At 36.8% G+C, this 16,662-nt stretch overlaps 1 protein-coding gene across 1 annotated transcript in view; it reads right to left on the bottom strand.

The window, feature by feature from the left end:
• LOC140169260 (uncharacterized) overlaps positions 1–15,779 on the bottom strand; it is a 196,695-nt gene extending 180,916 nt beyond the window's left edge. Inside the window, exon 1 of the mRNA XM_072192517.1 lies at positions 15,172–15,779. Coding sequence (XP_072048618.1) covers positions 15,172–15,301 — 130 coding nt within the window. The 5' untranslated portion in view covers positions 15,302–15,779. The remainder of the gene's footprint in view (positions 1–15,171) is intronic.
• Between the last annotated feature and the right edge of the window lie 883 nt (positions 15,780–16,662).

Genomic DNA, 16,662 nt, shown 5'->3' with positions numbered 1-16,662 from the left:
GGGCAGATACATCTCCCTTGGTATACAACCCAAAGACTTTTTAATTTCATTCCATCTTAATTACAACTAGACACTCATGATACTCATTATATCAACTAAATAAGCAACTATAAATGTGTACAAATAACGCACCAACAATTATAAGCTTACATTAAAAGAATTCTGTAAGCTTACTAATTACCCTTCCCTTGCTAGTAATTATTAGCATCTAACCCCCCTAGATATCCAGGTGGTATGATATAAGAGAATAGAACAACTGAACCGACTAATTAACCTGCCATAGGCTAATTACTACCCTCATTGACTAATTAATTAATTTATTATTATTATTATATTCATATTCACCCCAAACCTGAAGCTTTTCCAACCTGTAAATCAATGAATGGTTACGACTCGAGGCAAATATTATAATTTAGTCGATGCAAACAACTTGTCATGAATTTGAATTTGCTCACTTCTAAAAGGAGAGAAGGCAACGGAAATGATGTGAAGGAAAGCTGCAGTATTGAGACTACCTTACAGCCCTTGGGAAGGTTTGCTGATGTGGTCTGAATATATTGGTGACCTATGGATCTACACCCTTTGCTTTTATAGTGATATGCACAGGCAAGCCAGTTTAACTCTTCAAGTGCATGTGATGTTACTTTAACCCTCTAAAATTTCTTTTAACATAAAATTTTCAAACAAATATATATTCTTATTCCTTTTATTTTAAGATTATTGAATAATTCAATATTCAATATATGCAACCAAATTGAGTACAAATATGCCTAGCTTGTTCGCTCATTATTTGGCTAATTTACAGAATTCGCAAACTATGTGTGTAAAGCACGTACAACTGATCTTGTGCAAGAATCAGGTCGATAAACTTGGCAGCCATTTTCTTTTGCAGTTCTAATCAAACTTAAAACACCCACTACAAAACTCTGTTTATTCTGGGTCTCTTTACTACATGTAGGTTCAATAGCAATGGATAGTCAGAAGGACCAGGGTTGCCAAACCCGTGATTTGGTAGCCCAATTGAGCGACTTTTGAAGATTTTCCCCGCGACTTTTGACAGTTTCCTGTCCCATAGAAACCAATGGTTAAGAACAAATTTGGGCGACTTTTCAACATTGGCTCCCGTGACTTCCGATAGTTTCCTGCCCCATAGAAACCAATGGTAAAGAGAAAAATTGGGCGACTTATTTGACCCGCGATTCGGGCTGAAATCTTTTGGCAACCCTGAGAAGGACTCTCCTCACTTGTAAACTATGTTTGATACATTTGATAGTCAGGACTCTCCTTCAAAAGTCAGGAGGTCATAAAATTACCAACATTTTCTGCTACAATGAGCAAATTTGGTACATTTTATAACACAATCCACAGCAAATCCTCACATCTGTTGGGATTTATGGATTAAGGAACCAGAGTTGGACAACCTTGTTTAAATATGCACAGTTTATCAAAACAACTGGCCAGCAAGATTTCTGTACAAAATCCTATCATCCAAATGATCAATTCTAATCACAGAGTCCAGGCTCAAAGCTTTCCCTGGTCAGCCCTTAGTTCTTTGACCCACAGATGCAGTGAAATAACAGATGATAAACATATTTGGAAAATAATGTGTGTTGAAGAAGACTCAATATTTCTTGTGCAAAGAAAAGCTGGGAACCCAAAATATATCAATCTTGTAGTAAAGTGTCTATATTAAAGCGTGATGAGTATAAATTGATACAACCCCATGAGAACTACCTGGCGATTGGTCAAAAAGAAGTTTTCATTATCAATTGGCCCAATAAGCAACCATGTTAGAATAATTTCACCACGCAAAAAAATTGGGGTGAATTATTTACAAAGCTCCATTCTGAAGTGAAAATATCATGTAATTGACCAATCAGAGACAATGTTAGATCGACAGGTAGTGCTCAGGGGGTGAATGGTTAACCCACTCCATTTAAAAATAGTCTGTCACAGAACTGGTATAATGCCTACACCCTGAACCCTAGAGCTCTTCAGGTTTACAAGAGTTGCAATTCTGAGTTGTTAGGATTTGGAATGTCTAGCTCAGAGTGGCCATAGCTGCCCCGCTTTTCGAGAAATGTGTTATGTTTTTATAGCTTTGTTCAAATTTTGGTGTATCCCAACATTTTTCAAATTGCAATGGCCCAGGTCTAGCTATTTACTTAGTTGAGCTATAAATTGTAAAATATTTGAAAATGAAATGGCAAATCTTGAATTTATTCTTGCTGCCTATCTCCCATGCATCCCATGCAGCTGGAGGAAGTGCCATCAGATAATCCTACATTTCTGTGGTTTTCAATTGCAGGTGATTCTGCAAGCCACTTGTTATTCAAGTACTTCCTTCAAATCCTGTTAACCCCCTATTCTGTACTCTTCAGATATCAATAGGGAGTTCAAGCAGAAAATAGGATTGATTAAAATGGGATTACAATCCTACCAAATGAGGGTCAAATCTATGGACAGTGATGCCAACGCCGCGCCTTAGGCGCACAATTGGGCTACTTGGCGATCACTTGCCGCTACTCAAAAAAAGCATGCCGCTACTTGTCTAAAATTGGGCTACTTTTGCCAATCTCAGGCATGGCACTAATTTGATGTATTTTCCTTTCAATTTAGCCGATTTATAAAGGTTTTGAGTCTTTGAAGCTCCAAATTGAAATTACAATGGGTTTTGTGACCATTTATTGATCGGTCAGTAACTTCCCAGTAAGTACCGGAAGTTTCAAAGTCAAGTGCTTTTCCGCCCAATTGGGTTTTTGCGTTCTAAATTGGGTAAATCCGCCCAAATATCCGGTATTGGGCGCTTTTTGGAAGCTTAAAAATTGGGCTACTTGAGAATCTTTTACCGCGGCCTGGCGAGTCAATGCGCCGCGCCTTGACACTGAAAAGTTTTGGCAACACTGTCTATGGATTAAATCTACTAATCACAGGTGTGGATTTGGGAGAAATTCTTGAATCTTATGAATCTTATCATTCAGATGGTGGTATTTAACTATTTTGCTCATTCACAAGTTTTGATGTTGAAAACATTCAAAGTTTCAGACAATTTTTGATCCTGTTCTATCTATCCTGCACACCCCTCGCATGCCAAGCAGATGATCACATTCACAGGCCTGCAGTAGCCACAGGGGTTTCGCTGGCCAGGCCAGTGATTCAGTGTGTGTATATTACTTAGGGTGATTGCATCTTGGCTTCACATGGGATCCATGTATGCGCACTGGTTTTCTGTGTTGAATTCTGCTGGATTTGGCAGTAATAGGCTTATTATGTTCCACAAGTCTACCCATCAGTACAATGCCCAAAGAAAGTTCAAGCAGATTGACACAAAAGTCAACTCTTTTCCTTTAACGAATTCCAACAACCTGTACTCCAATAAGCAAACACCCCTTTCTTGTATTGTTACACATCCACACCAAGAAAGCAAATTTAACCCCAGCATAGCACTACAAGCTAGCACTGCATTGACACAAAGCAAACCCTACCTAAATGTACACACTTAATTTGTACTATACAACATGCCTGTGTTTGTCTAGAGTGTCAAACGAGTTTTGTAAAAGGCACAAATTAACATTGAGGTTGCACAAGACTTTATTTGCCATCCTTACTGAGTGTATAGATTTAGTTCACCTCCATGTGTTTTCATCTATCCTGTGTGTTAACACTGCGCTAGTTACCTATGCATGTAGGCCAAGCGACATCACCCCAAATCCACTTTGATTTACCCTTTTCACTCATTTCATGTAAGTGAATTTTCCGATTGCGCCAACCATCTGAAACCTAAATGATCAGAGAACAGGTTTATATGATCAACACCAGGATACCAAATGTTTTCAACCAGAAATGTGGATAAAATCACAAAAATGGATCTCCTATACTGAAAATCACGAAGCCACTGTTCAACTTCTAAACTTTTCTGTTAATGCCTTCAATAGGACAGGAAATGGTCAGAATTTATAAAGGAAAATCTTCAGAAGTCACCCAATTGTGCTACTAAATCATGGGTTTGGCAACTCTGGATCAACATCCCATTTCAACTAAGCTCACATCTCTGAACACAACTTCTTATCTGATGCGTTTGTGTGATAGAAATAAATGCATTCTGTTGTATGTAGCATTAAGGGGGTACTACACCCATCACATTTTTTTGCGGGTTTTTTGCATTTTGTGAAGAAATGAGAAAAAAAATTGGTCAAAGTGGTATGCAAAATGAAGGGGCAAATCTTCTCGTTCTATTGGTGGTATTGATAATAATGTAGCTTACATGCTTTTAATTGTACAAGCCAAAGAGAGGTACATGATGACCCCATCACAATTTTGATCATATTTGCAATTTCAGAACTGCTGACGTGAATCCACTTTACACACTTATTTATCAGCAATGGCCGACCCTAATAGTACCAAAATATTTTTTATTTTGGAAATGCATTAATTATGCACAGCTTTGAAAACACAAATATGCATCAATTTCATGTTATCAATGAAATTAAACTTATTTTCCCCCTTCCAGTTGACAATGATATGCAAAATTTGTGTTCACAAGGCAGCACATTTGTTTCAGGTTTGATAAGGTTGAAATTAAAGAACAGTCAAAACAGTCAATTTTCAGTATTAGGTGAATTTTTGCTCAGTTTTCTGAGAAAATAGCAAAGCTTACAAAACACGATAATAATGTGAATCGGTATGTTCACAATGGTAAAACCTCAATATTAAACTGTTGGACACACCCTAAAACTTCATGTGTAGTAACGGTTTCGTCACTTACCTGTAGCGGTGTGTATTCCTTCCACTTTGAGAAAAAGATGAAAATCCGTGTGAAACTTGGAACTGATAACATCACTGCTCGCTTCGAAGATAAGCCAACGTAAATCGACGCCATATTTTTATAATTGGTTTTGACCTTTGACTAAGGTTTGCGCGATACTCGATACATGGATTCTCTGATACCGCACGCGCACGATACCGTACATTTTTACAGACATGACAGAATAGGCCTAAAGAATTATTTAATGGAACGTATTGAAAAAATATTAGAAAATTGAAAACAAATATTCTAATCTCTCATTCTCTATTAGCGACTTCAGGTAGCGAATAAATTGTGTGGTAGGTCTAGACTATCTCCAACTCTAGTGTGAGCTAGTGTGATGCAGAATTCGGGTGCAGAATTCACTGCTTTTATTGGAGTATAAATGATCCAGATCCAGATCTCGCAGCCCAGGCCCACCGCTAGGCCTAGGCCTACATTTAACAGTGTTTTGAATAATCCAATGGATTGTCTATGGATATGCACTCAGCAGCACATCATGGCGGGTATTGGCGGGGCATGTAGGCCTACACGATAAAACATTTCAGGGTGTGTTTGTTATGTTATATTTATTACAATTAGGTAAAAATCCCGATTTTGACAAATGTTACGGTGCTTTAAATAACAATTGTTTTCCTAATGAAGGCCTACGTATACATGTAACGTCACAAAACACTTTTCAGCTACCTACCGTATCATTCACATTTAGAAGTGTACCCGGTATAGAAACTAGTTTACGCTGAGGGATGATTTCATACAATTTTTAGCAAAAAGGATTTTTCACACATCTGAGTTTTGGTGACCTTGAGCATTGTAAAGTGGCAATGTTCGATCCCAATCAAAGTAATTGCAAATCTTTTACAAAATATTTTCAGTACAAAAAACACGGTTTAAAAAAATATGTTACGAAAGATTTGAAACTAGCCAATTGTAGGCCTATTGGTTTTGTTTACAATCAACATACAAATTGTGTTAATAATGTTTTAAACTTAAATTGTCAACAGAAAGAGTCAGCTGATCATCAGGTTTTATGTCTTCTTTTAACAAGAGTGGAAACAAAGGAACCCGAAGAATGTGCAAAGTTATTGACTTCGGCTAGCATCTTAAAATTAAACTCTGAGTCAAAAATAAGCTTTGTTTCATTAATTAAGAAAGTTGTAAAGTTGTTGTATCTTGTTAGTAAAGTGAAGTTTGCTACTGTTTTTATTATTACCTGTGTTGCGATTGAAATCCCACAAAGAGTAAGCAAGTTCGTTATTAAATGTGGTAGGCCTCAGTACCCCCTCCCCTCCCCAACATACACATTGACTCATTTAAAGGCGGATTCGGGGCTGACGGCCCACCCCCCAAAAAAAAAAAAAAGAGAAGAGAAGGGAAGAAAGGAGAAAAAGAAGAGAAAATGGAGGAAAGGAGGAAAGGAGGAGAGAAACTAAATTGCACGTAATTGAGTAGGCCGATGTCTAAATAATCGCACAGTCGGGACGATTGGAAGTAGGTCCTATATAGGCCTGCGATTATTTTCGGTATTGCTTGAAGGCGGGTCCTCGTCCTAAAAGCATGTGAAAATTACTGCGGGTCCGCCGATATGCAGGGCCCCTCACATTTTGCCACCAAAGTCAGTATTAAGACGGACTCCATACCGACTTCATCGTTTTATGCATGCTTTAGTAAATTGCCAATCTCAAGTTTTGCAAATTGAGTTCGGGCCCTTTTTTCTGTTTAAAGCAATTGATTCAAATAGTAGTGTAAAAACAATGCACCGAATGGCTTCAATTCGACCTTCATCTTGCAAATTTTTCAAACTTCTCAGGGGGGAACATCCCCCTCAGACTAACCCTTGCGTAGTGGATAAACATACTATCATTTTCGCTCTTCTTCCAACATTTGCAAATTTAAGCCCTATGTTAACACAATTTGCGGTATAGGCTTACAGGGAAAACTTGTCCAAGGAAGGTTTCATGGACCATCATTTAACAAATTCGCGGTTTTTTCAAACTAAAGTTTTACACACTAGTACCAAAATGGTCCACCAAAACACTTCAATTTTCTTCATTTTACACTCCCCTCGTAATCGATATACAAGTGGCCATTTTCGCTTCTTCTTTCGCCGATTTATGTTTAAAACAATTTATAGGCCTACGACAATAGGGAAACTTGTCCAAGAAAGACTTCATGAACCGCACATTTCACAAATATTCGCCGCCAAACTAAAATTTTACGCCGTGAGTAATAGCGCCAAAATTGTCCACCAAATCGCTTCAATTAGATCTTCATTTTGCACCGTTTCTTATTTCTGAGGGGGAACATCCTCCCTCAGACAACCTCCTGCGTCGGCATAAGCGCTCCATGACCATTTTTTAAATTTAATTTTATTTTTTCTAAAAATTCGCCGCCACCCCTGACAGATCGACAATCGACAAAAGCTGGTATCGCCCATCCCTATGGAGAGTGACATCCGCTGACATCACAGACCAGGCGGTGATGGAAACGATATCGCCAATTTTGAGGTCGCCATTAGATTTAACACATAATCATGAAATCGTCACAAAGAATTCTAAATTTGTTATGTGGTGTCAAAGCAAAATTATCTTACTTTAAAACCGTGAAAGTGCGACAAAGTACCCCACTGCAAGTATGATAATTTTCTATTTGTAATTGCTAACCGTGTAGTTTGAATGGGGCTGTCAGTGTATCTTCGCCAGCCTCGTACGTCACGTGTTGCGCTTCCTACGCCGCCTGTCACAGACGTAAAAAGTGGATCGCTAAAAAAATAAGCGCCCTTACCAACCAGTCAACTTTAAGACAAATGGGTGAAAAGACACACTTTTACAAAGTTTTTTCATAATTATTTTTATTTCACATGATCCGTGCATATATCGCCTAGCTATAAATGAACAAATATTTTTTTAGACCAATCAAACCAATATATGGGTGTAGTACGGCCTTAACGATTTACTTTCTATTCCAGGCAAGATTGAAACCCTGCAGGATGGATGTTTATTTACGCAATGCAGCATGGCCAAACTGATTACTACCCAGCATCTCTGATAACGACCCATGCTAATTAAACAACACTTGTATGATGAAGAGTAAACAGTGCTTGTGTAATCATCAACTACTTGTACTCCTATCCATGCATACTAGGGATGGGCATTTCAACACTTGACATCGCTTCTCAAGTGTAATGGGGTCGTTAGTGTTTACATTTGGCAGTTGGAATTAAAACTGAACTAGGAGCCCGGGACTAGGAGGAAGACAAGGGATGCAGGTTGTTTTGTAATGATAAGATTTGATTGCAAGTTTGTTTGTTTGTTTGTTTGATAGCAGTGTTATGGGAGGAAACATTATTATTTGATTGGATATGATTGCAAGTTAGTTTATTTGATAGCAGTGTTATGCAAGGAACATTGGACTTGATAGCAGTGTTATGCAAGGAACATTGACTTGATTGCAAGTTTGTTTATTCAATCAGTGTTATCTATTGTACATTTGGATCAAGTGGTTGGTGGTGAGCAGGTTGTCACTTGTCAGATCCGCACATGTACATAGTGTAATTAAATCAGGTTATCTGCGATTTAATTTTGATTAATCTTCTAATTTTTATCAAATAAATTGAACATGATTAAACCTGGCTTTGCAAACAATGTAAAATGGGAGTATTGAAATCAACTTGGAAGGAGAGTTTAATACCAGCAATTACCATAAGTTCCAGAATTACCATAATTTTTTCTTGATTGTAAGTTGCATTATAATGTTTGTATTTTGGTAATTAAAATAAATATTACTAAATATTATTACTCTCTGCAAACATAATAATTTAGGGTGAAACTTTTCTTTAAAACACACATCTCCCATAATTGACAAGTTCTACCCAGACTCTCACAAGTACAAAATGTGTGTGTTCAATTTACACAGCAGCAACGTTAAATTGATTCAAATGTTGTGCACGCACACTTGTTTGTTCCTAAATTAAGTTGCCCTTTTTCAACAACCGACGGCACGCAGAGAGGAATACACTCAAACCATCCCCTCATACGAAATACCGTATTGGACGAATCGGGTCAGTCAACCAGCGAGGTCTGGGGCGTTGACATGCGAATACGTATACTAAACATTGCTTACGTGATTGTGCGTTTGTTCAGGCACCTGCTGTTTACAATTGATGTCCCTCAAATAAAAGCCTTTAGCCTTTCATATGTTACTGATGATACATAGGTCTAGAAAACATGGACATCATTCATTTCCCTATCAATTCTTACATTGTATGCATAGCGTCCATCTATTTATTGACTATCTGTGCTTTATACATTTGGAAATGAAAACCTACAGACAGGTGTTTTTTAGTAAACATGTAACATGCTGAATATGTTCCATCTCCGGTAAACATCTTTTATATTTTTTTTCAAATCTATAGATAATTTGCTTTTGTAGAATGTCATAAAACTGAGTATTTTTAAGAATACATGTACTTGTAAGATCATCTGGGGCAATCATGAATACTTCTTGAACCAATGGACTACGTTATCTTCTGCAGATATTTGATTGTCAATTTACCTTTCATTTATCAGTGGTTTATGCTGATTGAGAAACCAATATAATCATAAAATGAACTAATGTTTACGAGACACTCGGTATGTTGGCATATTAGGAGCTAATTTAGTTGGTTGGTTTGGCCATACATCATGTGTTACAGTATATTATAATGGTACATGTTACATTATGGTTTGGCCGCTGCCCTTATCGTAATAACCATGACATTACTCATTAGTGGTAACCAGTGGTTTGGTCATACATGTTCCGGTAGTGTATAGTATGGCCGCTGCCCTAATGATAATAACCACTACATTAGCGGTAGCTATTGGTTACTGTCATCTTTAATCTCATAAAGTCTGCTTTATTTTTATCAATTTCATATTATTTTGTACACAATTTCTATTTGCTGTATATGTAGTTAGCACAAAAAATTTAAAATTTGTATTATAATTTTTATTTGGGGGAAGGGGGAAGGGGTATTGGACGAACAAGCAAGATCGGTGTAGGAAAAGTAAAAAGTACCATGACATATATTAAAATCTACATATTATTAACCAACCCATCTGTGGATCACCATTATGATCGTTGTAGCAACATCAATTCAGATAGGCCTGTATAAAACCTTTTAATGCTCTGGTACAAGCACACAAGTAGACTCTTAATATATGTGTCCATCCATATCAAAAGGATGCACTTGTCGGCTGCTACATGTGTCTCATTTCACATAATAGCTAGGAATAAATACCAGACTCATTTCAAGTGCAGGTCACTTCAAATCATCCCCAAGTCACATGGTTTAGGAATACATAGAACATTCCTTAACCATGTCACTTGGGATGATTTGAAGTGACCTCCACTTGAGATGAATCTGGTATTTATATCTAGCTATTATGTGAAATGAGACACATGTAGCAGCCGACAAGTGCATCCTTTTGATATGGATGTACACATATTTGTATACCGGTAACAATCACAACATCAACATGTGCGCTTATTAAAATGGATATATGTGTATGTTACACCAACAAACACACATGTTCAACTCACCGTTTTTACCATTTAGTTCCTTTTTTTCTGTATATAAATTTATGTATCAATCGCATGATAGCATTTGCACAATACAACAATAATTATTGATTTTCACATTGTTGGCACATTTTCACATTACAGTGCCAAGTTTTAGAACTACAAACCCGCAATTAGCAACAATGTGCGAGTAAATACCTAAATCTCGTTTTGCTCTTTGGCGTGCCTACTTTTGTATATCAAATACAATGCAAAGTTTCATTGAAACATACATACAGGTCCAGCGCTGTAGTAAGCATACTTGAACAATAAATTTGATTAATTTTAATCTGTAGCTTTTTAATGAAAGGAAAAAAAAATAAGAAAAAATAGATAAATAAAAAGGAGGAGGTTATTGCTTCAAAATACAACAACGTGTCAACGTCCTTCAAACAAACACACATGTACCCACACAAAACTTTTCAAGTTGGCCGACTTAAAAATGAATGAATTCCAATTGTTCTTTCTCAGTTCCGCAACACACATATAATGCCCTCCCATTGATGTCCACTGTCTACGGCCATGCCATAGACAACTGGACAATAGATTCTGGCCACTAATTGACCCATCAAACTCATCCATTAAGAAATCAATGGACGCCACTGCTGGACAAGTTGACCAGACAGAAAGAAGCGAAATGGTTTGTGGGGAAGGGGGAGAGAAGGCAGTGTCTGTAATAGCTGCCAGGTGTCATATGTTGACCTACATGTACAATATTAGAATGTAGGAATTATCAGATGACTATAGGGCAGCTATTGCAGATAGGCCTATGGTTTTCAAATGGTTTGAGGGAAGGGGTGGAGAGTAATAGCTGCCAGGTGTCATACACATTAGAATGTAGGAGTTGTCAAATAGTATAGTATATGGCAGCTATTGCAGATAGGGTTTTCTTGCACTAAATCAAGTGACTGAAATGGTTTTAGGGGAAGGGGTGGGAAGTAGAGTAAAAACAGATCAATATGGAATTGTACTAAAATCATCATGGTATGGTTAAATAATAACTATAGAGTGTGTGATGTTGATGGTCATAAAAAGGGGAATGGAAAACTGGTCAATACTTATATTGGTAACACAATCGTGGCACAATAGGGGTATCATTGTTTAGTGCCATGTAAAATACATCCCAAATATCTTTAAAAGTCTATCAATATTTAATTTTAAATTTCAAATTTGAAGCATGCAAATGCTAAAACAGTTTGGTAATTTTGCATCCCAATTGTCCTGGACTGCTTATAAAATGCTTACATAAATTTGAAGTTGTAAAAAGTATAGGATCTAGGAAAGCGTGCTTGTTAGGCCAAGGAAAGTCGATTTTGAGTTTCCCGAAACTTTCCCGTCACCCGCCCTCACTTCATTTTCTGACCCTCACTTGAATTCATTATTGTGATTTTCCAAAAAATACCAATGAAAACTGGTTATATTTGCAAAAAAATTATGTATATCCCTTTATTTTTTATGGAAAAATCAAAATCAACACATACATTTTGCTGTCAACCTAGCAGACTCTTTGTAATATACTTTTCAACAACTCCTCCTATACCTTTGTACAGGAGCCAACCGTTGTTAATCCGTGATGAATCCACACTTTTACTGAAGCGTATACTGTGAACGCGAAGCGAGACTACAGCGTTACGCGAGAGCGCGTAAAATTCGTCATGCCTGGAACCTTTGTGCGTATGCAAGCTTACAAGTTGAATTCAGTATTTTCAGATAGCGGCTAAATTTTGCCGTTTTATTCTGTAGTTTTATTGATGATATTAACAGAGAAATCATCGAAGTTTTTGTAAGGCTTAGTGACAATGATTAACTGACATTTCCCTGTGAAATAATCGTGAATTATACGATCTTTAGCTTCTTTTCGTTGTTGAAAGGGATTCAATCATGTTTCATCGTTGTTCATCACCGTTTAACAACGATGCGTCCGGCGCGTCTGCGTGGTTTACTTCGCTCGGGCAGCTAAAGCTGCCCTCACGAAGTAAACCACGCAGACGGGCCGGACGCTATTTGTTAAACAGTGATGAACAACGGTGAAACATGATTGAATCCCTAATTGAATCTCATTTGGGCTAATCATCCATCTTCATGTGAGTGAGCAGCAAATAACAACACGTTTTACATACATGTTGGTCATATAATGAAAGGCAGACAAATAATGAATAATGAATAATGAAAAGTTACCTCACTTGTTTTCAGAAATTATGTGACGGGCAGTGCTGTACGGTGCAAAAACTGATTGAGGAGCCAATGGCTCCTAACTTTATAAATTAAGGCGCCCAAATTTTGCTCCCAAGTAAAAAAACTGAGGCGCCAACGCACCGTATTCCAACTTTTCTCGAAGTCATTCTGCCACAATGTTTATATCTGCGTTCAATTTTAAGGGGGTTTCCCTGTCACAGCCACATGTTGCGTTGAATGAATCATAGCTGCTGTACTCAATCTACATACTCCATACACAGCATGTACAGTGTAGGCCTATAGATATGTTTTCCAGAAAGTCCCCATTGAGATGTCATGATATTCATAGCCGTACATTTGTACTATTGAACACTACATTATTTACACGTTTTGCATTTGCTGGCGAATAAAAGCTTCAACAGTTGGTCGCCATTGGCGCCAAGGATTGAAGGTTTAGTCGCATCAGAAAAAATCTAGTTGCCAATGCGCCTAAATTGGTCGCACCGTACAGCACTGGTGACGGAAACTCAAAATTGACTGTTAGGGGCCTAAAAATGCTTAAAAATGGGCTAGATCTATAAATGTGCCATGTTAAAATAAAACCACCTAACTCACTGAAATCAATGAAGGCTTACACATTTAAATCCCATACAAATGTCCAATTTAAACAAAATAATGGTAGTACATTTCAAATCTTGATAATTTATTCATTAACATTTTTATGGTCAAGTTCTTGGGTCAAAGCGCACTTTTTGGCAAGCCATTGTTTGACAAAGTACATGCTAGCACTCAGTACATTCAGTGACTGTTGTAGCTAGAGGCTAAGATTTAGACCAGAAACCAACCAGGGATATAATATATGAACCAACCAACCACACTTTGAATATAAAGGAGGTACAGTGTAGGCTAGGGCTGTGTGTGGGATCATTACTTGGTTATTATTCCATCCACAGGCAAATGAATTTGTTATGGTCAGTGTTGTGGTGTATGGCATGCAGTGAACCCTCAGTGTTTATAGTGTGGTGGTGGTGGTGGTGTCCTCTATGCACTGCAGTGTGTCAGTGCTATACATGCACATACAACACTCTACAATCTACTTCTATCTGAAGATATATTGCTAAAAATCACAGATCCTGTGCTAAAAATACACACACTTTACTTCTTGTTGTCCTTGATGCACATGCAGCATTTGTTCTTCATTTATATCAAATACAGAAATATGCATTTTCTTGTCAATCTAGACCCAAATAACAGGTGCATAGGCCTATACTGTATTGAGTGAGATAAAAGATTACATCAGTACTCTGCCTGCTGTGAACTCACATGGAGTTTACCACTTGATCCTCATCCATATGCAAGCATACACTGTAAAGCCACATATATTGATAAAGATGCATGATAATTCCACTTCCTTTTTTGACATCATGAATTTTGTTATAAATTTTATCACATTAAAATAAAGATAGTTATCTGGTTTTCGGAATGTCCTGCATTTCTGTTATTCACTGAATCTGCATTTTTATGAGGGCAGCCAGTGCATGTTTTGTGCAAGGAAGAAAAGATTGATCCCAGTTGAGTTTCTGAATGTATTGGAAAACATTCTGGAAAGTGTAATGTGTTGCCTATGAACTCATAAATGTTTCACTTGACCCCTGATCTCACTACAACATGTAGTCTATTGTAGAGTATAGCATACAATGCAGCAGTTACCTTGAAAGTAGTGTGAAACCTAATTAAATTAAAGAAATACACACTACAGGCACACACCTAATTGCAATGACCATCAGACCAATCTGTGATCAGACTTCAGACTGCAGACCACCGTTGAAGTTAATATTATGCAATTCATAAACAATGCAAGGAAACCTTTCCATGGGAAAAAAGATCAAGTATATGTAAATATTGTTTCATTTTCATCAGTTTATTTTGAAATTTCATAGGAACATGTGATGTATGAATGTCTGTACCTGGGGTCTGTACATACAAACACATTGAGACATAGGGCCTATTGGAAGGTACAAGTAACAACATTTCCAGGAGCATGTTTTTAAACGGTTAATTCCAGGCACTATTTCTCCCTTCTAAAAGTTCTATTAAGAAATATTTGGAAGTTGCTTAATTTTTTAATTTTGGAATGAATATGATTTTGTATTTTTTTAAACAAAAGCCAATTTCTTGTTCGCAATAGTTGCTACATCCATAAATCATTTCTGACATTCAAAACCCATTAAAAATTTATCCAAAACAAACATAATAAAAATAACAACCACTGCTACCCTAATATCACACCAAAAAAGTAATAATTTGCCGAGGATGGTGTTCGCTTTGCGGCGCAAAATGAAATTAATCATTTATATTTCATAGACCATTCCAACACTTCATAAAAGCTCGTATTCCTGCCTCTACCTCGCATGTTCAAATTTAACCAAACACACTGAACACACAAACTCTAAAATGAAGGTATTATCTTACGCTTTTTGCAGCCATTTCAACAGGACGACTTCAATTTTTCCCGGTTAATGCCCCAGTTTATATTTCACAGAAAAAAAAATTTTAAGTTATTATTTTTTCTCATAAAATATAATAGTACTCACCATTATCAAAGCATATATTCCATATCGATAGTAGTAGTAATGGCCACAAATATATTTTCCTACGATACATATTTCCTTTATTTTGACGCCAGGGTTTGTGGTATAAAAAATCCCCAGCTTTTGCAAGCATTATTCATCCACTCTCCTGCTCCAAATATGTGATCCACATGCTCTATAATATCCAAGAATTATTTCTGCTAAAATCTTCCTTTTTTTACAATTTCAAGAAGCTGGTGTTAATATTTCTTGTTATCACAACAACAGATGGCTTCTACCACAAGGGTGTAAGGGTAGGTTGTGGCACCATCAAGCTGTTTATCTAGGCAGTAAATTCCAGCTAACCTTCACACCACACAAGAGGGTCAAACCATCTCCCTTACACCAAAAACATCCACTCCACAATTAATGTAAATTTTTCCAACAAAGACGTTTAAAATCCAAGTATCAAATCCAAGTCATGAAATACACTATATAGGTCCTTTTCTCCACTTTATGCAGTGAAAATATTTAGCTCCAGTAGTATTTAATCCGTTTTTTTGCGAGCAGCAAAAGGCGTTCATCTAGAATAGTGTGTTTTGAGTGCAGAGAGCCATACACTCCACCATGCAGTCATTTGCCCTAATGCACTAACTTACTTCCACACAGCATACAGCACTTGGAGTAGGGCCATTCTCATTATCAACAATAGGGGTGTCCATAACTAAACACAGAGGGACTGCACTATATGCACTAACTCAACACTCTCCTAAACAGCACATGAATATTTTCCAATCCAAATTATTATGTTACATGATTTAGCATTATAAATACTCTATCTCAGCTTTAATGTGAATGAATAATGAGGTATATTTTATATATTTTGATAGAGTAGTTATGTTAACATGGACATATAACCCTCTTCTAAAGTGTGAGATGCTGAGTCACCAATGTCTCAGAAGTAACTGAGTGAGGCCACCAGGTCCCCTTAGGGCAGATAGCACACACACAGTACACTACCATGCCAATATTACAAAGTTCTGCCAAATGTTATTTCAAGCATTTTATTTGCTGAAAAATCCTATTTAAAAACTGCACTATTTTGATTAAAAATAACTCCACAGCTTCTTTTAGATGTGTGATATTACTGAATTAAACAAAAAAATATGCGATAATAAAATACTAATTGGCTTCATTCAAGCATCTTTTTATAGGATTTTTTATTCAAATATTAAAATAGATTTTACTTTAGATTCGAAAAAAGAATTATGTTTCTTGTCGAAGACTTCAAAGGAAAATAATGTTTAAAGGCAGGTTACTATTCCTATAATTATCTGATGATCCTGATCAACAAAGTCGATCTATAAAAATTTAATATAAAACATGAACAAGAACTCAATAATACAGAAGAATTAGTTTTATTTCTCTCTTTTCTTTTGTTTTGAATATAAGTAGGCAACATATGTGGAGGATTCAAGATTTAAATAGCTGTGCTAAAAACTAATATAATAAATA

The sequence above is a fragment of the Amphiura filiformis genome, chromosome 14, assembly GCF_039555335.1.
Source record: "Amphiura filiformis chromosome 14, Afil_fr2py, whole genome shotgun sequence".
Taxonomy (NCBI): domain Eukaryota; kingdom Metazoa; phylum Echinodermata; class Ophiuroidea; order Amphilepidida; family Amphiuridae; genus Amphiura; species Amphiura filiformis.
Note: the sequence above shows the minus strand (reverse complement) of the source record. Positions and strands in the feature narration are given on the sequence as shown.